This window comes from Saccopteryx leptura, chromosome 12, assembly GCF_036850995.1.
Source record: "Saccopteryx leptura isolate mSacLep1 chromosome 12, mSacLep1_pri_phased_curated, whole genome shotgun sequence".
Classification (NCBI taxonomy): Eukaryota; Metazoa; Chordata; class Mammalia; order Chiroptera; family Emballonuridae; genus Saccopteryx; species Saccopteryx leptura.
In genome coordinates this window covers 44,414,620-44,441,564 of record NC_089514.1, presented here as the reverse complement: position 1 = coordinate 44,441,564, position 26,945 = coordinate 44,414,620, and the positions used below count along the sequence as shown (strand labels likewise).

The window sequence follows — 26,945 nt, the reverse complement described above, 5'->3', positions numbered from 1 at the left end:
TCCCATTCCAGCTTCCAGAGTTCAAACCCAGCTGCTCCAGCCAGAAAGATATCTTACTTCTCCAACAGTCAGCTGATCTCTCTGTTGTTTTTTTCTGACCTTGTACCTCTCCCTGCCTCTCTGTTCATCTAATCAAACCTCAACTGTTCTTCAAGTTCCAATGACTCCAGCCCTATCCTACTATTTTCCTTCTCTTAACCTTACAAGTCTGTAACTCTTTATTTTAGCCCATAATTCTTTCCTACAATCTGTGCATATCTTATTTTCCCCAAAGAGATGATCTTATACTTTTTTTAAAACTTCTTTCTGTATTGGACAACTATAAGGGACTGAATGAATTAAATTTTGGAGTAAGACAAAGTCTGGGAATGAGTGCAGAAATTGCTACAGACAAGATTGAAAATGATTCCAAGTCAAAGGTAAAGAACAAGCAAAGGCAAAGCAGTGGGAGACTGGGTCGAGTGAAGTGGCACTCTCGGGATGAATGAGAACACTCACAGGTAAGGAGGAAGGGAAAGTGAATGGAAGACCCATAAGGCAAGAATGAGGTATTTTGTATTATACAGCCATGGATTCTTGAATAACATTTCCATAAGTACTTCCAGAAGAAAAGTCTAGGGTTGATTAATGAACATTAGAAATCTGGAGAACAAAGAAGGAGGGAAGAGTGCTGGGCTTAGAGTTGGCCAGCAGAGCTCGGGTTGCGTTTGGCTTTGCTTCTCTCACTTATCACAGAAGGCAATGCAACCTCTCTGACACTCAGTTTTCTCATCTTTAAAATGGGTATAATAATACCTATTTTAGAAGATTATTGAGGAAACAAAAGGGGGCCATGGATATAAAAATGGTCAGTTAGCCCAGTGTCTGGCATGAATGTTGGGTTCCAGTTTTCCTGTTATTATTCTGGGTGCATTGTGCTCTCACAGAAAAATAAAGATTCAAGAACTAGAGGCACAAGGTCTTGAGAGCTCATGCTAACACATCCCTCACATTACACCCATGAAGAAATGGTCTTCAGAGATGTATGGTTTGAGACCATGTTCCTTATGAATAGTCATCACCATGTGTCCCCAGTGTTGGACACAGTGTTACATCCACACAGTATGGATGCTCATGAAGTGCTGAATGAATGAATGAATGTTGCAATGCAGCCAAAAACTCCGTGCTAATAACCAATAAGAATATATCCAGAAGAGGGGGTCAGGGAGACCTCTGAGAAAGAGCTTTTTAGTTTTGTCCTGGCATAAAATGCTTAGTTCTCTACACGGTTTATTTTAGGACATCCATAAAGATGCTTGGCTATTTTATGATTCAAATATTCTTTCCAGAATCTTCTAGCCAACCAACTATTAGTTGTCCTTACTCTTCCCTGAAATAATAGGATATAAGCCTGAAATTAAAAATTCCTCTCTAAGGGAAAAAGCAAAACATTTTACCATGTTAAAATACCAGGCCTTGTTACAGTTGACAGCTGTGCATTTTCTGGGCAGGATTCTCACAGAACTTGGACCTGATCTCTCTTTATTTAGTTGTGAGGTGATTTTTGGCTTCAGTTTTGACACCAGCTGGAGCCCTGCCACTCAGCTCTTTGCTGGTTGTACTCCCTCCCATCAGTTAGGAAGTTGGGCGAACCAGGCGCATCAGTGGCGCTCCAATCTCAAGTCCCAGCAGACAGCTACTGTGCCGGTTGGGGTAGAGAAGCTTTGGTGATGGCAGGAGAATCCTCTCCATCTGCCTCTGGGTGGGTCCCAACCCGGGCGGGTCCCAACCCATCAGCACGATAGGGCAGAGCTGTCTGTGAAGGAAATGGGTTGTGAGTGAGCTGTACAAAAATGGAGGTCAAGCTCAGATCCCTCTCTGCCACTTGAAAAGGGTGAAAAGAAGGTAGGGACTTGTCTCAGTGAGCATAACATCTTACCAGGCTTCCACTTTCTATTCCTTCTTTACAACATTGCCTCTGAATCAACTAGCTCAGCAACACAGAAAGACATATATATATGACCCTCTGTGACAGCTAGAATACCGTCTTAGGTAAACACGGCCCCAGCGGTGTTCCTGTCCCATTTCCAGCTGTTCTCTCACTCTGCAGTGCTGTAGCCAATGACTAATGGGTAATGCGATGATGTCAGTCATATCCATATATCCTTCACAACCTCTTAGTGACCCCAAAGAAGCCTGGCTTACCAAGGGGAATGAATTATTGGAGGGAAAGAAAGATTTCTCCCCAAACATCATGGAACATTCTGTTTTATTATATTCAGATATGTCACAAGCATCTTCAACAGCAACCCTTCCCCAGGCCTGTGCTAAGAGGGCTTGAAAAGATTTTACTGGCACATATTGTGTTTTCTGTGGTGACAGGAAGAGAAGCCCAGTTATTATCCCTCTTAAGATTTTGCTAATCTCTTTCTTTGGAAGATCCTGTACTTTCTAAACTATATATTCTTCATGGCCAGCCCCTCCTCAGTGTTCACTGATGCACTTTTTCCAGGTAGCCTTCCCTAATCACCACAGACAGAGCTGTTTCTTCCTCTTACATCTCAGAGCACTGAAGCCTCCCATGGCTTGTATCTTCTGCCTCCTGAGATAATTAATTAACTGTGCACATGTTAATACGCCTGCCGAGGAACACAGACAGCATCTTTTCCGTCATGCCCTTTACAGTACAGCATGGTTCTTGGCACACAGTATGAGACAACAGAGGTTTGTTAATAGACCACGTAGTTGTTGAATACAGTATTTGTAAAATGTAAATTAGAACTAGTAGTTCCAAAAAGGGAGGAGGCAGTCAATACGGTCATTTGTTAAAGATTACCAAATTTACTTAAAAACATTGGAGAGCCAAACATAAAAAAAGTTCATTTTCCAATGTGAGGAACAAGAACACAAAATGAGTGAAGTGGACAGATGCCCGGAAGGCAAGCGTGCGCGTCAACTTTGCGTGTGCTCAGTGTGTGGTGACTCAGGACTGCGGTCCGCAGCGTGAGCCCACCCTCCCAAACCTCATCATTCTTGTCCGCAGTACACTGTCTTGCTCTTTTCCTCACCCAATGGCCAAATTACTCACAGCTTTCCCGGTACAGAGCTTTATTTCCTTTTTGAGAGAATCACAACCATAATACTTTCTTCTTACAACACAAGATCCAGAGAGCTGTTTGATAGGCGATTTTCAGCCGGTGCACAGTAACGTGCTGGGTGCAGCAAGAATTTTTAAACTAGCAATACCATTTAGTCAGGGGCACTGACCTGTTTTCCTTCCAACTCTCAAACAAAAAGATGACCACAGCCAACATAACAATGCCCTCTGGTATGAATGAATCAAAATTATACCTATTTTTTCATCAGATTGTAAAAAATATATTTTTGGTGTGCCACAGAATTTTTGTAGTTAGTTTATGTGTGCCATGAGATGAAAACGATTGAAAATTGCTGGTCTAGATTTATCGAACTAAATGGTGACTGCGTAGCTGCAACTTTAACCACAGGCTTTACCCAGGTCCAAAACCTCAGTAGAATTTTGTGAACAGTTCATGAAATTCTGTGTGTAAGTCTCTTCTTAAGATAGGGAACAGGGAAGAAACTAAAATAAGTATGGTTTTTCATAAAACATTTAAAATTTTTCAAACCATTTTCAGGAATGGGAAACATGATCTTACCCCCCTGAGATTTATCATTTTGTCATCTGATTCTTCCAAATCTAAAAATTGTTGCCAGATGTTTCATATTTTTACTATTTAACGCACTAAACATCCTTATACATTTTGCCTACAAAGATATCACATTGAGCTATGATGGTAAACAATAAGTGTTTATTTATTTATTTTTGTTTTTCAGTATGGCTAGCATAAAGTTATATTCAAACTAATAATTATAAGAACCATTCAAATTTAGGAGTTCTATCTACAAGCAACATAAAAAGATTTTCATAGATTGTTGTATATTTTCTCTCACGCAGGTTGGACACGAAACATTCCTTTAAGTAACAGGGAAACTGAGGGACACGAACTGGCCAGAGGAAGAGAAATTGCACTGTGATTTTTCTGACTCATGACTGCTTTCCACTAGACCTCCTCCTTTTTTATGACATTTAAGAACAGATATGTTTTTCACATAGAAAATGAAACAATAATTTTTCCTTTTTTACCATATGTAGTACACATCACTTTACAGTTTTACAAATGAGAATGTAGTGGTTAACAGCATGGCCTTCAGAATTAGATAGATCAGGGTTCTAATCTTGACCCAGGCATTCTCTGTATGACCTTAGGCAAGTTGCTCATCCTGTCTTAGCATCATTTTCAGTGGGGTGTGGAGCCAGCTTACTAGCTTGTTAGACAGACAGTTAAATTTTTAGGAGCTCTGCAAGCCAGTTATTTAATACAGACAGCTTAAAATAATATCACATTAACTTAAAATTCAATAAATTCCATAAAGGTAGTTCATACTCTAAGTCATCGCTCCCTAATTATTTATTACACGTCACCATTATCTGTGCTCTTGAGGAGATTTATGTTGATCGTATCTGTATGGTAAAAATATTACATAATAGGGAACGACTGCACATATTTTTCCAGCTCCCTGTGCAATGACTCTCATTAGTAGCTTCAAACAGGCCATGGTGAGAGTATTTATACCACGGAGTTCAGCAACCACTGCAGACCAGGCCTTCCTGCTCCCATGCGCCTGCTCCACATTTACTTCACACCACTGTTCAGTTCCCACATCTCTAAAGCGGGACTAAGATACCCAGTTGATATATAGTTATTTGTAAAGATTAAATGAGCTAATAAATGCAAAGCACTTTCCTCAATACCTAGTACATAGTCAATGCCCAACAAATGATACAATTATTACTATCCATTAAAATATAGAATAAAGGAAAATGGAAGCAAATAAATATAAGTGAATTATAATTTTGAATGTTGCCAGTTCATTTGGGTATGTGATCTGCTCATTTACAAGGGGTTGAGCTGGCCGCACAACTCTTATTATTCTATCACCCCTCATTGATAAACAGCTGAAACAGAGCCTCCACTCTCAGCTCTGCTCCACGGGCCACACTTCCAGTTTCAAGTAGTTATCATTGACACCCAGATGTAGCACGAGAACCTCAAATTCAGCCTTTCCAAAATAAAATTCATTATTCTTTTTACCCAATCTTGCTCCTTCTTTGATTACCTTGGTTAGTCATCATACAGAAACACCAAATCCTAAAGCTGAAAAAGACCTGAGAGATCATAGCCCAATCCAGCCATTCTACAGCCAAGGCAGCTGAGGCAGAGAGGCCCGTGTCCAGGGCTGCACAGTTGGTCAATAGCATGCAAGGACTAAACCCTGGTTCTTCTAACTTCAGTTTGGGGCTCCTTTCACCATCCACTGGCTTCCGGTGTGTGTGTGTGTGTGTGTGTGTGTGTGTGTGTGTGTGTGTGTGTGTGTGTGTGTGTGTGTGTGTGAGAGAGAGAGAGAGAGAGAGACATAGAGACAGAGAGACAGAGCGAGACAGAGAGAGAGACAGAGACAGAGACAGAGAGACAGAGAGAGAGAAAGAGATCCCTTTTCACTCTTGCTTTGCTTACGCAGTCTCATTCCACTGGGCTAGCACACCCACTCCTGGCTGTGCCTCTGTGGCTTTCTCCCACCTCCACCACAAACCCCAGAATGGACAAGTAAAACCTTCCATGATCTTTGCCTCTCTGAAAGAGGAATTTGGATTTTATGTAGCCTAGGGAGAACCGAAATGACCTTGGGATTTTCTAGCCTGCAGTTCACATAGCCTACCTTTAAGATTCATGGGTCCCAGGGAGATTTACCAGTACAAGAATTACTGATAAACCATTATTATCGCACCGAGTATTCCAATCATTTGAACATTTCTGGGATGCTGTCCCTTTTCATTTTTCTTGACTTGTGTGTAGTGACTAAAGAATAATTGATGAAAAATACTTCCACTTTAGTTATTTCATAGTTCCCTTACCAAGAAAGATCATCAGACCTAGCTCCAGCAGACTGCCACCTTCTCGGCTGCCTAACAGACCTGCTGAGTTTTCACCTAAAGCACCTGGTTAGCCATGCCTTAAAATTGGCTGCATTTTCATTCATTCATCAAACACTGATTAAACTATGTGCCAGATACTGTATTACGTGCTGAGGATATAGATATACTAATAAATAAGGCATCATTCTGGACATCAAGGAGCTCACAAAGGAGAGGAGAGCAGACCACTGCTTACAGAGAGAACGCTTCGTAAAAGTGCAGTGAATGATAGAACTACACACAGGAGGAATCATAACACAGCTTGAGTTGGGGAAAAGCAAGGGTCAGTGAGGGCTTCCTAGAGAAGGCTGTGAATGAGCTGAGCCTCAAAGGATATGGTGCAAGTTAACCCGATGGAAGGGAGAAAGGGACAGTATCAGGATGTCTAGGCAGAGGGCAAAGGGTAAGCCTGGTGAACAAGGGAAGTAGAGAGGCAGACATCCTACTGCAGCTCTCTACTCTCTGGTTTAATTATCTTAAATCTTAACATATAACTCTGAATCTGGGTCCAAACTCTCCATTCTTCATGGGTTCCCTTTGTCCTCCATGTTCAGAGTTGTTGATTCCTTGGAATTTGTGTTTCAGCCTGAGCTGGGATGCACCTCAGTCTTACTTCCCAGCAGAGGTGTGGTCATTCCATGCCTGACTTTCCACACGGTGTTATAGCCCACTGACTGCTACACACAGAGATGCATGAATCTGCAGGGAAAGTGGCTACCCAAAGAGAACATCAACAGGAGACTCCCTGGAGGTACACACAGAGCAGAGAATACGGGAAAAGTATAATTGGGTATCACTGCCCTCCTACTTGGCACTTTCTCATGTACAAATGGGATACCTTTGTCCTCTCCATTAAAACTTTTTCTTTTTGTATTTTTCCAAAGTGAGAAGTGGCAGGGAGGCAGACAGACAGACTCTCACATGCGTCAAACCGGGATCCACCCAGCATACCCATAAGGGGGCGATGCTCTACCCATTTGGGCAGTTACTTTGCTGCAATTGGAGCCATTCTAGCATCTGAGGCCGAGGCCATGGAGCCATCTTCAGCACCCCGGCCAACTCTGCTCCGATGGAGCCTCGGCTTTGGGAAGGGAAGAGAGAGACAGAGAGGAAGGAAAGGGGGAGGGGTGGAGAAGCAGATGGGCGCTTCTCCTGTGTGCCCTGGCTGAAAATCAAACCTGGGACTTTCACATACTGGGCCGATGCTCTGCCACTGAGCCAACTGGCCAGGGCTTCATTAAAACTTTTAATGATACCCATATATTTCATGTTTAGATTTTTAAAGAAATGGAAAATATTTAGAACATATTTAGAGAGCTCTGATATGAACAGGAAACTAATGTGGATGTCTTGGAGTGCTTTAAGATGATGCCTTTTTATCCATCCATTCATTCGTTATGGGATATGTGAGGGAAGATTTAAAGGAGGTAAGGAAGTTAGCCATATAGATAACTACGGGAAGAGTATCAGCTAAAGAAAAGAGCCAATCCAAACAAACAAATTCATAAACAAACAAACAAAACCCTAAGGCAAAACCTTGTGTGTTTCTTTCAGCTAAAAGGAAGCCAGTGGAGCAGAATTTGTAAGAGAGGACTAGGAAGTGATGGCAGAAAGGCAACTGGGGAAAGAGGTAGATTAAATGGGGTCTTGGAGGTCCTTTCAAGATTCTTCTTTTATTGAGTGAATAGAAAGGCTTGCCCGGTATTTGAGCAGAAGGAGGACAATGATGTGGTTTTTAAAAGATCACTCTAGCCCTGGCTGGTTACTCAGTTGGCTGAGCATAGTGCTGAGACAAGGTTGGGGGTTCAATTCTTGATAGGGCACATATGGGAAGCAACCAATGAATGCACAACTAAATGGAACAATGAATGAATGCTTCTCTCTAGCTCCGTTCCTCTCTCTGTCTCTCTAAAATCTACTGTGTAGCCAGTAGCCACAGCCACCATCTCAGCTGCCTGGCCCATGCAGGTTCGAATTTGATTCAGACAGACAGTAGTGAAACAATGGAGCCAAGAACTGGTGGGCCGTTAGCTTTAATCCTAGCTTGCACCCAGCGGGCAAGAAATAGACACAGTGGGAAAACACTTCTCTTTCCATTCAGGGCTCCCAAAGCCATGACTTATCCGAGTTTCCTAGAATCAAATAAGCCTTATTCACCTCTGTTCCCCATCTCTTTCTCTCTGCACAAACTCTGCTCAAACTGGCTTCTCCTTCAGCACTCCGCCATCTTGGCTGCTTCTCCTCTCCTCCACATGGCCTTTCTCTGCTCTCCTCTAGCATAGGCTCCTTTGCCTCGTTTTATAGTGTAGAAATCAAAACTTTTAATCCAATATACAAAAAAGGAAGTCTCTGATACAAAGTCACTTATCTGAGGCATAATGGGATTCATCATGAGAGTGCACCACCCCACATCATGCAATAGTCAAGGGTGTGGGGAAAAGCTTAGTTTAGAAAAGATCTTAGCATTAAAAGAGTGGGAAAGGCTTAGTCTGAAAACTAAGCCTTAGGCTATAACGACCCTGCCTGCTTACAGCCTGTCCCCCACACCCAATGCAAACTATAGGTGAGCAAACATATATATCATACTTAAAATTTTATTTGACCAACATCTACCAATAAAAAATAATAAAAATATTTTTTTTAAAAGATCACTCTAGATGCTGCATTGAGAGTGGACTGGTAGGAGGCAGAAGTGAATGCAAAGAGAACAGTAGGAGGTCATCACAATAATCCAGGCAGGAGATGACAGTGGCTTTGAGCGGGGTGACAGCTGTGCCTGTGGTGAGAAGGGATCAGATCCGGGATGAATCCTGAAGTAACAGACAACTGGACTTCCTGACAGGTAGATGTGGAGAGTGAGAAAGGGAAAAGAGTCAGGATATTATAGCAGTTTGCTAGGTCTTCTGCAACAAACTACCCCAAGCTGTGTGGCTTAAACAACAGAAACCTGTTGCTCAACAGTTCTGGAGGCTGACAGTCCAAGGTCAAGGGGTCAGGAGGGTTGGTTCCCTCTGAGGTTGGTCCCCTCAAATGGAAGAAAGGATATGGTCCAGGCCTCTCTCCTTGGCTTCCAGATGGCCATCTTTACGTTCACCTGGCACTCCCCCATATGCATGTGGCTATGTCCAAATTTCCCCTGTTCACAAGGACATCAATCACACTGGATAGGGCCCAACCTAGTGATCTCATCTTAACTAATTACATCTGCCACAACCTTATTTCCAAATAAGGTCACATTATGAGGTACTAGGGGTTAGAACTTCAACATATGAATTGGGAGGGGGATACAATTTAATCCAAAACAGATGAGTCTGAGATTTTTGTCCTCAGCAACTATAAACATAGAGCTAGGGAAGGCCAAAGGTGGGGCCAGGAGTTATTCTTTAGAGCAGGGATTTTTTTTTTTTTTTTAGATATGAGTATAAAATTTAAGAGAGAAGTCTGTGTGATATATGTGTGTATATTTATACATATATACATATATTATTTCTATAAAAATATACATTATATCTATATATAAACATACATGTTAAACATGTATGTGCATATGTGTATATATACATACATCTAATGGTTTGATATATGCTCATTATTGGAGGTGGTATTTAAAAACATTCTCTAGTTAAGATGACCAGTGGAGCAGCTGTAGGCTAAGAAGAAAAGTGAACCTAGAACTGAATCCTGGGCCCTCTATGATTAAGGGGTTGGAAAGCCACAGTATTAGCTTCCTCACAGAAATCACACCCACATCAGCTTTCTAAATCATAAAAATGTCATTAGGATTGACACAGCCAATTTAGGAAATTAACACTATCAATGAAAGCCAAACCTATACATACTTTATGACCCAGCCATTCGACTCTTATGTGTATACTCAACAGAAATCTGGGCCGTGTCTATCCAAACAGATGTACATGAATGTTCACAGCATTGTGCATTGGGGGGGGGGGGGGTGACAAAAGGTCATTAGGGAATGTCTTTACTCACTAGGGCCAGTTCTCAGTGCCAGCAAAACAGAAAGCAGGTTTAATCTGGCTTCTTGGGTGTTAAGGATTGCATGTGGTCAGTCACAGATCATGCTCAAAGCAACAAATTCAGATACATGGTAGAACCTAAGTATATGGAAAGCTATGAGAAACCGTCACAACTTTCTCTCTTGGTCTTAGTCTTCTTTTCTGGAGTAAGGCTCTCTGTCAAGCCTAATCAGAAGTATTTTTGCTCTTTCAACTAAAGGCTAAATAGGAATCACAACTTACCAATTGTCAGTTTCTTTCAGTTGCAGTGATAGAAACCAAAAATAAACTAGCTTAGGTAGAAAGGGAATGAATGGTGTGTCTAACTGAAAATCCACTAAACAATATGTCATCTCTCCTTCTCAAAAGCTGGCTTTTTTGCGTTGGTTTTGTTCTTTTCCACTGTCGACAAATTTCTTCCATGTTCTTGGGCAAGAAAACCACAAATCAGGCTGGACTTACATACTCCAGACCCTGCAACCTCAGGGAAAACAGAATTTCTTTTTCCCAATATTAAATACCTAGCAGGATTCTGAATTGTTCTGCTAGGGTCATCCTCTTCCTAGAAAAATTACAGCCCCTGTATATGAAATTTAGGATTGTCTAGGCCTGGGCCAAGTGACTAGTGTGGAAAAATACTAATACCACCAATACTCTAATAATAATAACTAATGGTGACTAAGCACTTATTATATGCAACCACTGTTCTAATCTTCTTATCTGTATTAAATCATTTTATTCACACAACACATTTATGAGGTAGAAACTATATTTTCTCCATTTCGTAGATAAGGAACTGAGGTATACAGAATGCTTAGGTAACTTGCTCCAGTCCCAAAACTAGAGAATGGCAAACTCAGGATTAAAATGCAAGTGCCCCAGGCCCCATGAACCCAATACTATGGTATACTGCTCTCATGGTACCATGAGTGACTGCACCACAGAAACGCAAGAGAGAGGAGAGTTCCTGGAAAAAAGCTTGAGGTGCAAAGGAAATCTACCAATATCTCTTACAGGAGTTCATTATACAGTTCATTACATAGTTCATACAACCGTTTCACTTATTTATTCCAAATATTCAATAAACACCTGATAAATGTCGCCGTGAGTTAGGTCACACAGCATTTCTTAGAGCAGAGAACGAGGGGGTCCCATTCACTATCACAGAATGTCCCAGATTATGGACGCGGGAGTATTGGAAAGGGTACTTTCTTTACGCGATGAAACCATTTTATCTCCAGAAAGTCTTCCCAAATTGTGTTTACACACGGTTTCTCAAAAGTTGTGTTTGGTATAAGCTTAGATTTTATCATTTTGAGTAAATTTGTTCAACTGACTCAACCAGAATTTTTTGTTTAGTGAATATAGATTATTTTCCTCTGAAAACAGTTTAAAGAATATATTGCACTCAGGCCTTAAAAGAAAAATTTTAATTAATTTCAAAAATATCTTAACAATGGCAGCCTATTGGAATAAAAATGCTATCATCCAATAAATATTAAGTATCCGAATATGGTTTAAACTTATGTTATCAAAAAAATACTAATTAAAAATACAAAATATCATCTTCAAAATCAAATTGCCAAAAGATTTATAAAGACACCAAATGTTATTTTACATTTATAATTAAGTATAACTTGACAAACTTTGTAAAACATGGATGGACTTGAAAATAGCTATACCTTCTGATCATTTTACTTCTAAAAATTTGTCCTCCCAAATTGCATAGACATATGCAAAGTTTTGGCTACAAGAATTTTCCTCATAGTTTACTGATGATAGAAAAACATGGTGGGCCAATAATGAATAGTGAAATACATATTGGTGTTTTGGTGCAATAGAATACTATGTAGCTATTAAAAATAAGTTACAGAAAAATATTCAATGAAATAGGTGTTCACTGTATAGAATATTACATTAAAGAGATGTGTACTATATAATCCATTTTAGCTTAAAAGAATATAAATATGTACAGAAAAAAAGACCAAAAAGCGTTTTTTACCAATAATGTTTGTTATTTCTAGGTGGCAGATTTTTAGGTAATTCAATTTTTTTCTCTCTCTCTCTCTTTTCTTTTTTTTTTTTTTTTTTTTTTCTTTTTTTGTATTTTCTGAAGTGAGAAGCAGGGAGGCAGAGAGACAGATACCAGCATGTGCCTGACCGGGATCCACCTGGCATGCCCACCAGGGTGTGATGCTCTGCTCATCTGGGGCATTGCTCCATTGCAACTGAAGCCATTCTAGTGCCTGAGGTGGAGGCCATGGAGCCATCCTCAGCACCCGGGCTAACTTTGCTCCATTGGAGCCTTGGCTGCAGGAAGGGAAGAGAGAGACAGAGAGAAAGGAGAGGAGGAAGGGAGGAGAAGCAGATGGGCACTTCTCCTGTGTGCCCTGGCAGAGAATCGAACCCAGGAGATCCACACACTGGGTTGATGCTCTACCGCTGAGCCAGCTGGCCAGGGCTCAAATTTTTTTCTTTTATCTTTGTGTCTGTGTATGTTTAACATGGAAAAGGAAAAAAAGCAAAGTTTGTTTTTTTTTTTTTTTGTATTTTTCTGAAGCTGGAAACGGAGAGGCAGTCAGACAGACTCCCGCATGCCCCCGACCGGATCGACCCGGCACGCCCACCAGGGGGCGATGCTCTGCCCACCAGGGGGCGATGCTCTGCCCCTCCGGGGCGTCGCTCTGTCGCGACCAGAGCCATTCTAGCGCCTGGGGCAGAGGCCAAGGAGCCATCCCCAGGGCCCGGGCCATCTTTGCTCCAATGGAGCGTCGGCTGCGGGAGGGGAAGAGAGAGACAGAGAGGAAGGAGAGGGGGAGGGGTGGAGAAGCAATGGGCGCCTCTCCTGTGTGCCCTGGCCGGGAATCGAACCCGGGACTTCTGCACGCCAGGCCAACGCTCTACCACTGAGCCAACTGGCCAGGGCCGCAAAGTTTTTTTTTTTTTAAGTGAAAAAAGAAAGCTAGAAAATTCAAAGTGACAAGTGTGTGGTTAGAGGCCTGCAATCGAGATCTCGCGGGGGCAGCCCTAGCCTGATTTTGGACGGAGAGTGAACAGCAGCTTCTTAGAGGAGGAGAAACGGAGCCCAGGCATCAGCTCGGTGCCATCACAGATGTTGGCATGCAGGTGCGTTTGCAAGTGCTGGTATTCATTAAGAAACCCATCACATTGCCCTGTACACCTACAGTGATCTTCCAGTCCCAGAGGAATGCAGAATAGTTCTAAAATATATGTAACTGATTTTTTTTATTTTTATTGTTTGCATTTTTCTGAAGCTGGAAACAGGGAGAGACAGTCAGACAGACTCCCGCATGCGCCCGACCGGGATCCACCCCGCACGCCCACCATGGGGCGACGCTCTGCCCACCAGGGGACGATGCTCTGCCCATCCTGGGCGTCGCCATGTTGCGACCAGAGCCACTCTAGCGCCTGAGGCAGAGGCCACAGAGCCATCCCCAGCGCCCGGGCCATCTTTGCTCCAATGGAGCCTTGGCTGCAGGAGGGGAAGAGAGAGACAGAGAGGAAGGCGTGGCAGAAGGGTGGAGAAGCAAATGGGCGCTTCTCCTGTGTGCCCTGGCCAGGAATCGAACCCGGGTCCTCCGCACGCTAGGCCGATGCTCTACCGCTGAGCCAACCGGCCAGGGCTATGTAACTGATTTTTACTTTTCTTTGCAATTCTCCATTATCCATTAATTTATTTTCTTCTAACAGGTACAGTTAAAATTTTTCCCCAATATTGTATAAATACATCTTTCTTGTGGGGGCAGCCTCGACTACATGAAAGCTTGGCCCTTGTATATTTGATGTATGTTGACCCAGAATTCCCGGAAGACGGGAGCGCTAACGACGGTGCCGGTACACAGCAGGCACTCAGACACCAGGGAAAAGCATTTCACTGTCAGCTTCTACCCTCAAGTCTTTCCGTTTAATTAGGACCTTTTTTCTTGGTCAGGTATATTAATACATGACTTAATACTGCAACATTTCTAGCATAAAAAGAAAATAGATTTGGGTTTCCAAGGGGAGAACCTGAAAAATCTGTGAATTGTCTGTTTTCCTTCTTTGAAATCATTTCTGTGCTGTCATAGTAATGCGACTAGGCCTGAAAGATTGAGATTGTTCTCACACTCAGAGCTGAGGACGTAGACAGAGTACCCTCAAAGGACAGAAGTCCCACAGAGCGGTGACATTCAATTCCATCTACTCTTTCTGAAGCTACAGCAGCAGCCATTTTAAAGATACCCATGGTTAATAATGAGCCCGTTTCGTACTCTCCGTGGGCCTAAAGGGGCTCGCTTTTGAATGGCACGATTTCCAGTGCCTGAAACATTGTCTGACACAGTAAAATCTCTGTTGAATTATTAAATGAACAAATTGAAATGGAAGAGGAATGAACAAAATAAATCAACATTATTTTGTATAATGTTGTGAAATATTAACTTCCTTGTGGTTTGAGACTTATTAATTAAAGCACAATCAGGAAAATAATTCTATTCTTTATACATTCAGACCAAGCTTAAAGCTCCTGAGGACAGGTAGACGATGCAATTAAGTGGCAGCGTTCTGGGTGTGAACACATGCGTGGCCGTTATGGCGTTGAGGAGAGGGCGTCACACAGGGGTGCCAGCTCCACTCAAGGGAGCGCGGCTTGACTCAGTTCCAGCCTGTTGACGGCGTCTGGGAACACAGGCGTATGTTTGCTAGCTCTTCCAGTTTTTAAAGAGAAGCTGGAAGTCTAGATTTTTATGTGAAAACTTCAACATTTAAATGTTGGCTCAAAATGTAAAGACAGACGTGTGTGTGTTGCATGCATATCTAGGTTCAGGGTCATTGATTTAAAACTTCTCCTATCAATTCTTCTTTTTCTTTTTAAGTATATTGTAGTTTACTAATTAACTTACTAACACACCTTTGTCATACTTTTATCCATGTTTTTAGCTACACACCCTTTGATGGCCTCTTTATATAACAATTTGATATTCTGTAATATTTTCTACATGCGAAATGAAAGGATAATTCTTTCCTCTAGAAAGATTAATCAGAACTTTTAAATTTATAGCATAGAAAAGCTTCTTTCAGCTTCACTCCTTATTATCAATAATGTCATGTAAAATTTTATAATGTTAAATTTAGGGATACCTCTATAAAGTTTATTATATATGAACTCTGAGATTTCAGGACATTTCGAATTTGCTTGTTCAGTAATATGTATACAATTACATAATATATCGGTATATATGAATATAGAGACAATTTATTCTTATTGAGTATTTGGAATTTTTTCCTGTTCTGTTGTTTGGGGTTTTTTGTTTGTTTGTTTTAGGTTTCTCATATATGTGAAATCATCCAGCACTTGCCTTTCACTGACTGACTTATTTCATTCATCACAATACCTTCTAGATCCATCCATTTTGTTGCAGAAGGCAAGATTTCATTCGTTTTTTTATGGCTGACTCCTATCCCATTGTATATATGTATGCACCACTTCTTTTTTATCCATTAATCTATTAATGAATACTTAGATTCATTCCATACCTTGGCTAGTGTAAATAATGCTGCAGTAAACATGGATTTATATGCCTTTTTGATTTAGTGTTTTAGATTTCTTCTAATAAATACCCAGGAGTGGAATTACTGGATCCTTCTTTGCCTTTTGTTATAGCCTTTATTTTAAAAAGTATTTTATCTGGGTTAAGTATTGCTACCCTAGCTTTTGTTTGTTTGTTTCCATTTTCGTGACATATTTTCTTCCATCCCTTTACTTTCAGTCCGTGTCTCTCAATCTGAAGTGAATCTCTTATAGACAACATATTGTGACAAGGTGCCAAGAAACCAGAAAACTGTTAGCATTAGCAATGCCATTTTAAAAAGGAAAAGTCAGACCGCCTACCCCTCCTCTAACAAAAAGAATGCAAGGAGAAGAACTTGAAGGGGCAACTGTGTCAGCTAGTCATAGTTTAACTACTTCCTGTAGTTCTCTGGAAGGACTGGTGCCACTTGCTACACAGAGCAAAGAAGATAGAACTTAGCTGAAAACCCCTTCCTCTCTCTTTTTGTAAAAGCCTTTAAGAAACAATGTTTATGTACCTTAATTAAAAATTCCCACACTAATCCTCTGACTCACCCTCCCATCCTGGAGTCATGAGAGTGACCTATACAAAGAGATCACGAGCCCCTTACATGGAAACCTGTATTCTGTAACATTTTATATGCCTTCTAATAATCACCATTTTGAAATTTTTATATATGCAAACTAAGCAAGCAAGGTCTGATTTGGGGCTTCCTGATCAGCTGCTAGTTTTGCTTTAACTGCTAGTTTTGCTTCTGTGATCTGTCGCAGCTGTTAAAATTCCTTGTGACTTTAGCCTGTATAAACTCTTCAAGGCTGCATGATTTGGAGTCTGAACCCCCATGCAGCCAGCCGGCTTAATAATAAACTCCTCTTTGAAATTCTTCTGTAACTTTGGTGTCTTTGTGGAACTCACTGGTCACGGTATAACAATATGTAAGGGTCATGTTTTGCTATTCATTTAGCCTCCATATGTCTTTTGATTGGAGTATTTAATCTATTTGCATTTAAAGTAATTGGTAGATATGTACTTATTGCCATTTTATTATTCATATTTTGATCTTTTTAAAATTTCTTCTTCTTCTTAAAGAAGATCCTTTAACATTTCTTGTAATACTGGTTTGGTGACAATGAACTCCTTTAGCTTTTTCTTGTCTGGGAAGCTCTTTATCTGTCCTTCGATTCTAAATAATAGCTTTGCTGGGTAGAGTATAGACTATTCTATGTCTGAGAATATTTATCCTTAGGACATGTTTATGTTTATGTGTATCTGTGTGTCTGTGTTGTGTTGTGTGTTGTTGCTTTAAAAATTACTTTGTGAAAACTGAGAAGAACAAGGAGGTACTAAGTCACACTTATGGGGAAGGTTTTTAAGCTTAGGGTGAACTAGTAGAAAGTATCAGAGGATATATATACTGCTCACAAAAATTTGGGGATATTTCAGAATTTATATGAATGATAAAATATCCCCTACTTTTTGTGAGCAGTATATTTAGGGGGAAGAGCATCAGTGGGATATGTCAAGCACATTGAATTATTCCTGAATTTGCAGATACTTTCTCTAATGAGTTAGGCCATTTGTATTTGCTAATTGACATTTATATCAAAGTTAGTCTTCCATCTCTGCACAGAGACTGGAAATGCTATTGTTATCTCCCTTAATGATTACATTTCAAAGCATGGCTCCCAGGTACTTGAGGAAGACTGTCCTGGGTTGTATATTTGGCGAGAAGCTCTTTAAAAGTTTACATCTCAAAAGGAACAAAGAAAGAATGTACAACTGCAAGTTTTCTAAAGTAAATAAGCACTTTAAAAAAGGAGGTTAGGGGCCAAGACTCAGAAAGAAGCCTGTCTAAAGTTTAGTCCACTGGAGGGAACGGTCAGACCATCTGGGTCATAAGAGTGATGGTAGTTGTTGTTCAGCAAGTTACATTAAAAAAGCAAATGGTAGCTGTTTCAGCCCTAGCTTAGAGTCTCCCTTCTTTCCCCCTCTTGCCCTTCACTGCTTAGTAACCATGAAACCAAGGTATCAACCAACAGGCACTTGTAACTGCACCAGCACCATGGGCTTTTGTCAGCTGTGCAACTTTGGGAGCGTTGGCCCACTCATTTCTAAATGAGCATCATAAACACATACTACACAGCACCTGCATGAGGAATAAATGTGATCTGTGTCAAGCGCTGACATGGTGCCTGGCATAGAGTAACAACTCGATAAATGGTGATTATCAATATTTCACCCAGGTCTCATCTGTGCTATGTTCTTATAGAATGATGAATGTACTCTGATACTAACATCAATAAAATACACAGAGAAGTGGAAGAACAGAAGTTAAAAGAGCTATGACTTATATCTACTAAAATAGAGCAGAAAAAACTATCAATGAGGCAGGCAGCAGCTACTTCCACAGTCTATGTCCTGCCCTCTATGACTCCATCTTATTTTCTGCCCAAATTTCCTTAATTATTTCTTTAAAAAATTTTAAACTGATTTTAAGAAAAGAGGAACAGGACTGAGGGGAGAGAACTGACTTATTGTTCCACTTATCTATGCATTCATTGGTTGCTTCTTGTGTGTGCCCTGACCAGGGATTGAACTCGCAACTTTGGCATATCGGGACAACATTCTAACCAACTGAACTATCCAGCCAGGGCACTTAATCTGGCTTTTTCACACTTAACTGTTTCCCCATGTAGATCTGAAATCTGCATGTTATTTAGTCTAAGCATAAAATGCAATTTTTAAGATTACAATCCTTGTTGTATTTCCTTTCTTATACATGTAAATTTTACTTTCAGCATTTTACCTAACACTATTTATGCTTTGGAAGCCCATGTGGGAGCTTACTGACTTTTCAGAAAGTTCATTGTAAATTCTCCTTCAAAAAGGTTTTCCTTTGTTTGTATCTTGGTAGCAATTCTAAAATTTCAAGATTTGGACTCTGGTATTACAACTGTTCAGAGTATCTGTACAGAAATGGTCTGTTTCATCATCCAATGAGCTCTGCCTGTTTGTGGATGTGACACTCCAGTGGAAGGAAGCCAAGAGCCTATAGTAGCAATTCTGGGGGAAACCGAAGCAGCTGTGGCCATGTAATTTAAAACCTCTGAATAGTGTGCTGCAGTCTGAGCCCAGCGTTAGTATAACATGAGGACTGGATGCCGCCCGCTCTCGGGAGGACTCCCTAGCCTGCTGCAGGAAAGAGAAGACTGAAAAGACAAACCTGGGTGCAGCCGGAAAGGTCCAGATAGATGAGCTTGTGGCATCCATGCCCCAAATTCAGGTACCGTAAACCTCTGTCTGTGAACTTTTTGCAATAAGCCAAACTAAGATTCTGTAAATTGTGGAAGTGCCTGAAAAGACAGGGTGAGAGGAGAGAGAAAGGAAAGTGAATAGAGCTGTTGTCTCACACTTTCTGAAGCCACTATGACAAAGAACTTAAACTGTAAATGAATCTTTTCTCCTTGCAAATTGTCAACAGTTGAACCTTATGGTTAATTCTCTTCCTGTTAAGTAAAGGAGATTGCAGTAACATATCAGATAATGCATAATTACATTTCAAATGAAAGTAAAGATATGCTTAGATTTTTAAGAAAGCTGATTGAGATAAAGTTTTGGGGGCAGGGAGGTTTGTGCATTCATATTGTTTGGAGGTTAGTTTGTGTTTGAAAGCAAACTTACAGAGTTTGCATTATTGTTGCATTTAGGTTTTTTCTTTGGAGCACCACAGTATGTGCAAAATGTTTAGAAAAACAAACCCTTTGTAAACATTTAAATTGCAATTAACTGTTATATAGAAATGAGGACTTGGGCAGAAGAGAGGTAAAATTTAACACAACAGGCTCTTAAAATGGACATGGTCAGCAAATTGTTTGAAAAACTAGATTTGAATATGCATGACTTTTTAACAGTTTCATAACTATAGTTAAAGAAAGACTGATAGAGCTTAAAAATCAGTTAAGAACAGTCTGCACATGAGTAGGCAGCATATGAAAGGAATAAAAACGACATCAGAGACTATCAGTCTCACTGGAGTTGAAACCGATTAAACATGGCATTACCACCATGACCAAAATGAGAACTTCCAGGGAAAAAGGAAGGTAATTAGGACTAACCTTTATAACCATGTGGGGGCTCACAGTTTGAGAACACTCCGGACAATTTTCCAAGTGCTCTTAAGCCTGGCAGTTTTAAAACTACAAGAACTCCCACTACTGCCTGCTCTTGTAATGAAATTAACAACATGCTCTTGGTTAGTGATCTGCAACAGTTTAACAGCAAATGAGAAAACAAAAAGGACAAAAGTGAAAGAAGGTGCCTCTCTGTCCAGCAAAAGCCACAAATAAATGAAGTGTATATCACATCAATGGGAAATAAGATATGCAAGCACTGACCATTAATCAAGTTTATTCCTAAAATTTGAAAAACATTTATACAATACAGTGATTTCCATTCCATAGAAAATCATTTGTTCCAGGGCACAGATTTCCTCTGGTAACTGCTGTGTGAGTGAGATTCAACAGAACAGAGGGGACGCCTTCTGGGCTCCCCAGCGGCCGGGTGGGCGGGGCTGGAGGGAAGAGGCAGCACTCACATCCGGAAGACACGTCCCCTCTCCCGGGCCCTCTCATTAACTAACAGCTATGCCAAAGTTTTGGAAATGCTTTATTTTCTTCTCTCACGAGTATATCCTTGTGATTCAACTGAGTAAAGTACAATTTTCTGAGGATGGCTGTCATTTCTAACAACCCTTTAGTTAATTCTGAGAAAGGAGTAGTGAGGCAGGCATCAGGACACAACAGAAAATACACAAGATTTTGGAAGCAGGCCAAATTGGATTCAAATCCTAGCTCTGACACTTACTGAAATTTTCCTAATTTCTGAGGTGGTTTCTTCTTTTGTTAAGCGGAGATTATAATATCTTTTTTTTTTTTTTAACTCTGACCAACAGTGGGCATCCCACTTTCCTGCGGCTCATTTTTCTCTTTAATGTAGATATAATCTGATATGCTATTTCCCCTTAGAGGTGTGACAATTATATGAGAACACAGATGTAATAGTAGTATATTGAGAGTGACATGGTAGAAGCTTTAAAAATATATATATATTGCTGCCTGACCGGTGGTGGTACAGGGAATAGAGCATCAACCTATGATGCTAAGGTCCCAGGTTTGAACCCCTGAGGTTGCCAGCTTGCGTGCAGGCTCACCAGCTTGAGCTAGGAGTCACCAGCTTGAGCGTGGGATCATTGACATGATCCCATAGTCACTGGCTTGAGCCCAAGGTCACTGGCTTGAGTCCAAGGTTGCTAGCTTGAGCAAGGGGTCACTGGCTGCTTCAGCCCCTTGGTCAAGGCATGTATGAGAAGCAATCAATGAACAACTAAAATGATGCAACCACAAGTTGATGTTCCTCATCTCTCTCTCTCTCCCTCTCCCTCTCTCACTATATATATAGATATATACCTATCTATCTATATCTATCTATCTATATAGTTGTTGCTACTACCTCAAATAGTAATAATATTTTTTTTATAAATAAATTTTTATTTTAATGGGGTGACATCAATAAATCAGGGTACATACATTCAAAGAAAACATTTCCAGGTTATCTTGTCATTTAGTTCTGTGGCATACCCATCACCCAAAGAGAGATCGTCCTCCGCCACCCTCCATCCAGTTCTCTCTGTACCCCTCCCCCTCCCCCTCTCCCTCCTTCCCTCCCCCCACCCCCCCCCCCCCCCCCCGTAACCACCACACTCCCGTCCATGCCTCTTAGTCTCGCTTTTATGTCCCACCAATGTATGGAATCCTGCAGTTCCTGTTTTTTTCTGATTCGCTTATTTCACCCCGCACAATGCTACCAAGACTCCACCATTCCGCTGTAAGTGATCCAATGTCATCATTTCTCCTAGCTGAATAGTATACCATGGTGTATATGTGCCCCATCTTCTTCATCCAGTTCTCTATTTTTTTTTACAGTGATTAAAAGCCTTTAAGCAAACTCTTGGCCAATACAGCAAGAATCCATAAAAGAGTAATGTCCTTAACATGTTCACCAAGTCCAAGTTGGTCCCATCACCATGCCAAATCCCTGAAAAATGCAACCCAAGCACAGTTCAGTCTGTTAGGAGCTGTCACAGGGAGCAGGAGTCCAGGAAAGTTCCCCACAGGAAAAGTCCGCATGGCACTGGAATTGTTGTCACCATTCTATACTTTGCAGCTCATGTCCAAGTCCCAATGACTGCTGCTTCTAGCTGGTAATGATTCAGGTAGACTGGAAAAAGCCATTTGCAGCATGCGTGGATATGGAGTTTCTGTTCTCCTCTGCCTGGAGAGTTGAGACCAGGTTGCTTTTCCCTGGAGCTCTGTGACTGTGGCATGGTAAAGAGAACCTTGGGATACACTCAGCTGGGTGGCAAAGGTAAATTCATAATACAAGTTGGCAAAAGGAGGAAAGAGAGCTCTAAATTAGGAGTAGGTCCCAGCCTGAAATATGAGTGGGGCATTGAGGTAGGAGGGATAAAGGAAACACTATATATTAAGCAAAGCAGCAGAAAATAGGACTATCAACACCCACAACAGAGATCTTTGAGGGAAGAATAAAAAACCTGACTATTCAGGCAAAACATAGTTAAGTGGCCCTTGTGCAAATGAGATCAGTTTACCTGCTTCCTGGAAGAAATACCCTAGGCTCGTCCACAGTGTCGTAGATGGGGCCGTAATATATTATTTTTATGAAGCTTATACTGTCTTCTTCCATTTAGTTGAATAGATACTCATCTGACAAAAGTGGTACATAAAACTGACTCCAAGAGTCTGGAGAACTTCCACATTGCATCTACACCCTCATTTTGGTCATGGTGGTAATACCATGTTTAACTGGTTTTAACTCCAGTGAGACTGACAGTCTCCAATGGAGTTTTTATTCCTCTCATGAGCTTCCCACTCATTTGCAGACTGTTTTTCTTATCCCACTCTTCGCTCTGCATATACATTAGTCTTTCTCTAACCATACTAATGAAACTTTCTTAGAAGATCATGCATATTCAAATCTATTTAAATCTGATTCAAGCCTATTGTTCAATTTTTTTTAAGTTCATGTGATTAGTTATCAAATACCAAAAATGGAATTGAACTAATTCTTTTGTGTGTCAGATACTATACAGATCTGTGGACCCTTTGTCAGCCTAATGTTACTAATGTTACTAATGCACCTAATACATAAAATAAAATACTTAAGATTACAAAACCATCTAATCATATAAAAGTCATTATTAAAATATTTTTAAAAACCAAATGAGTGAAATTATAGATGATATAGTAAAGGTCTAACAACTACCATGATTTTGAAGTAGTGATGAATGCCAATGGTATTTTGAAATATTTGTAACAAGCTGTAATAGAAAATATTTGTGATAAGAAAATATTTGTGATTTACACAGTTGAAAGAGTCCCAGGGACTGTTATTACTACTCCAATATTTTTACCTACATTTCAGTTAGAGCTAAGTGAAAATAGAGATTTTTTTCCCCCCATCAGAATTCATGGAACCTCTGAATTTTATCCCTGATTCCCCGGAGGGATCCACTGGCCCCAGGTTAAGAACTTCATGTTTGGCAGAAGAACTGTTCATTAGACAAAATGACTCCCAGATTGAGAGTCTCTAGAGGGTTCTCTCCGGAGTGCAAGCTCATGGGAGCCATCGGTTTGAAAGCAAAGTACAGGAATTTTGAGTGGCCCTGTAGGCCTTTCTAGGGATTTCCAGGGCCGCGAATTTAAAACTGCTGAGGCAGAGAAAAGCATCAGCTGACAGTGAAATTGCATTTGGCAAATTTTATGCAAGACTGCTACTTTTTATTTTGAAATTTGGCAAACAAATATGTCCCTTACATGAGCAAGATCTAGTTCACAATTTTCCCAACTCAGAAACAACTTGAAAATTCTAATTTCACTTGGAGGCTGTTTTTGCAGTCTGTATTCATCTTCTCCTAATTATTTGATAACTAAAAGTTTCCTATGTAAGGGGAGGGTTTGTTTTTGTTATTTATTTTTCTACTGTTACGACAGTCTAAGAAATCGTAAATCTTATAGAAACTACAGAGATAATTTCTTCTAAATTCTTCTGGCTTTTTTTCATTAAAGAACAGAGGACTTCTGTTTTAGATCTCCAATACATGAAGCAGTTTCTACTGGAAAGAATGAAGTGTTACTATGTATGTTATCAAAAATTTTTCTGAAAAATTACCAAGACACGACCCAGTCTATAAAAGAGAGGATTTACATGTGAATTCTTTTGAGTTGAGTGTTGGGCCCTTTGGTTTCACAGAGGCGGTTTTGCATGATAGGATTTCTACAGGAAAGCCAAATGCAGTGATTGGACTTATATATCTACAAGGTAGACCTTGAGGGTGTTCAGTCCAAGCAACAGCTTTCTTTCTCGGCCCCACTCTGATGGCACTGGTGAGACTATATAACATGAGAATTGTTTCCAATAAGAAGTTTCCGGCCCTGGCCGGTTGGCTCAGTGGTAGAGCATTGGCCTGGCGTGCAGGGGTCCCGGGTTCGATTCCCGACCAGGGCACACAGGAGAGGCGCCCATCTGCTTCTCCACCCCTCCCCCTCTCCTTCCTCGCTGTCTCTCTCTTCCCCTCCCACAGCGAGGCTCCATTGGAGCAAGGATGGCCCAAGCGCTGGGGATGGCTCCTTGGCCTCTGCCCCAGGCGCTAGAGTGGCTCTGGTCCCTGCAGAGCAACGCCCCGGAGGGGCAGAGCGTCGCCCCCTGGTGGGCGTGCCGGGTGGATCCCGGTCGGGCGCATGCGGGAGTCTGTTTGACTGTCTCTCCCCGTTTCCAGCTTCAGAAAGATAAAAAAAAAAAAAAAAGTTTCCAAGCCAACTGAAGGATCAATTTATCTATATGAAAAATAGTGACATCATGCCACTATAAGCATATAATGTTCTACTAAGGAGCAAGATCTGAATAGCTTTAACCACCACTTTTGCTTAGAATATCTCACACAAGGTTTATCAATAAATGGTAAATAAGTGAATGAATGTTGTATTAGAATTCAGGAAAGCAGAAAACCACCGTAGACTTCTGATAGATGGCGTGACTTGCAGTGTAGAGGCTGTGGATCAGCACAGGCAGGAGAAAGGCATTCCTGCTATAAAGAGAAGCACGTAGCAATCAGATGACGACAGTCAAGTACTTTCCTGGAGAAACCTGGACAGATAATGTTAAGAGACAGTAAGCGAAGAGTCTAGACTTTAAGCATGCCAAAGACACAATAGGACTATTGTTCCAGGATGGTACTTCTCGCAGCGTTAGGCAGAGCAGACTGGAGGGAGGAGAGACCTGAGGCCGCACCAGCGGGATGCGGTGCCAGAGGTGCTGAGAGTGCCACCTAGGTTGTGGCCACGGAATAAATGGAAAGGGTTTCATTCAGGAAGTATTTAGAAGCAAAAAATGTCCTGGAATGGGCATGAGCTGTGGATAGCCCGCATTTTCAACTTTAGAAAACTGAGCAAGTTCCCAACGAAGTGAGGGAAAATATTCAAGTAAAAAGCTGGCAAATCAATGCTGCCAAGAAGGGCAAACAAATTATGTCTTTCTTCTGGCAAATGATTTCTTTGGAAAGAAATACTAAAGGCACTGTAGAGAGAATGACAGCAGCAACAATAACATTTCTCTGGTTATTTATAGTATAAAGAACACTTTTACATATTTAAGCATGTTTGAAACAATGGAAAACAAAGCAAAAATAAAGAATCATTATGAAATGTATTTTTATCATAGATAAGAAACTCAGTGGACATTTTTTTTCATATGACAGAAAAACATCAGTATCAAGTAGTATTTATCCTAAATGTTTTCTCAATAGCAAGAATTAAAAGTTAAAATCATGACAAAATTCTCATTTGGGGTCCTATTTTTCTATCTGTTGCCACACACACACATTCATACATGCACACATATTTACGCAATATATATCTTAACATGGAATGTTTAAAGAAAAGTAGTGAGTGATGTTTTATAGGACTGGAGAACTTTACAGAATAAGCATCTCTTCCTAACTCCACACTCAGTGACAGCATGTTGGTAGCTTAAAATTAGCCATGGTGCAAATATTTACACCACAGAAATCAGTAATTCTACAAGCCAGAACACACCCTTTCTCCATACCCTAGCCATTCACTAAACATTTATCGAAATACTGCTATCCTTTGAACACATTTTGAGAGCTACTGATACAGAGAATGCAGTATGCTGAGAAAATGTACACAAACCTAAAAATTAGAGAGAAGATGACATATTTGAAGGACAGGAATAAAAATTCAATTTAAATATAAAAGGGGATTCTTCAAAACACTGATTCAAAAGATATGTGCAGTCCTATGTTTATAGCAGCATTATTTACAATGGCCAAGATTGGGAAGCAACTCAAGTGCCCATCAGTAGATGAGTGACTAAAAAATCTGTGGTACATTTATGCAAAAGAATACTATGTGGCCATAAAAAAGAAGGAAATCTTACCCTTTGTGACAGCATGGGTGAAACTGAAGAGTCTTATGCTAAGTTAAATAAGCCAGTCAGAGAAAGACAAGTACCGTATGATTGTACTTATATGTGGAATCTAATGAACAAAATAAACTAACAAAATAGAATCAGACTCCCAGAGAACAGACTGACAATTGTCAGAGGTGTGGGGGACTAGATGAAAGAAGGTGAAGGTATTAGCCAAAAACATATATAAATAACACATAGACACAGTCAACGGTGTGGTGATAGCCAGAGGGAAAGGGGGTTGAGAGTAGAGGTGGGCAAAGGAGGGCAATATAGGGACAGAAAGAGACAGTGCTTGGGGCGGAGGGTACGCGATGCAGTGTGCAGATGGTGTTTTATTGAGTGGTACACCTGAAGCCTGTACGGTTTTGTGAACTTATGCCATCCCAATAAATTAAATAAATAAATCTAAAGGAAATAAATGTCCTTTTAACACTATAAAAATAAATATAAAAGGGGATTCTTAAAATAGAACTGGAACAAGTGGAATAGAAGAGAGCTAAGTTTTAATATTCAAAATGTTTACTATGTTTCAGAAAAATCAATTGAAAGAACACAATTAAACTTGGAAAATGGTTTTAATATCTAAGAGAAAAGTAATTTTTTGCAAGCATCTTGGCAGAAATAAAAAAAATAGGTTACCAACAAAGGAACTAAAAATCAAGGTGGCTTTAGACTTCTCTTTAACCAGACATTTCAAGATTATGGAACATTTGTTTTAAGGATAAAATTAAAGACATGATTCAAGAACTATACACTGAGAGA

At 40.6% G+C, this 26,945-nt stretch overlaps 2 protein-coding genes across 2 annotated transcripts in view; one reads left to right on the top strand and one right to left on the bottom strand.

The window, feature by feature from the left end:
- The window catches only part of FBXL13 (F-box and leucine rich repeat protein 13), a 273,369-nt gene that overhangs the window by 85,209 nt on the left and 161,215 nt on the right, over window positions 1-26,945 (bottom strand). The window contains exon 12 of the mRNA XM_066353904.1: window positions 18,841-18,970. Coding sequence (XP_066210001.1) covers window positions 18,841-18,970 — 130 coding nt within the window. The remainder of the gene's footprint in view (window positions 1-18,840; window positions 18,971-26,945) is intronic.
- Window positions 18,749-26,945, top strand: part of LRRC17 (leucine rich repeat containing 17) — a 37,999-nt gene continuing 29,802 nt past the window's right edge. Inside the window, exon 1 of the mRNA XM_066353910.1 lies at window positions 18,749-18,900. The gene's annotated coding sequence lies outside the window, so the exon portion shown is untranslated. The remainder of the gene's footprint in view (window positions 18,901-26,945) is intronic.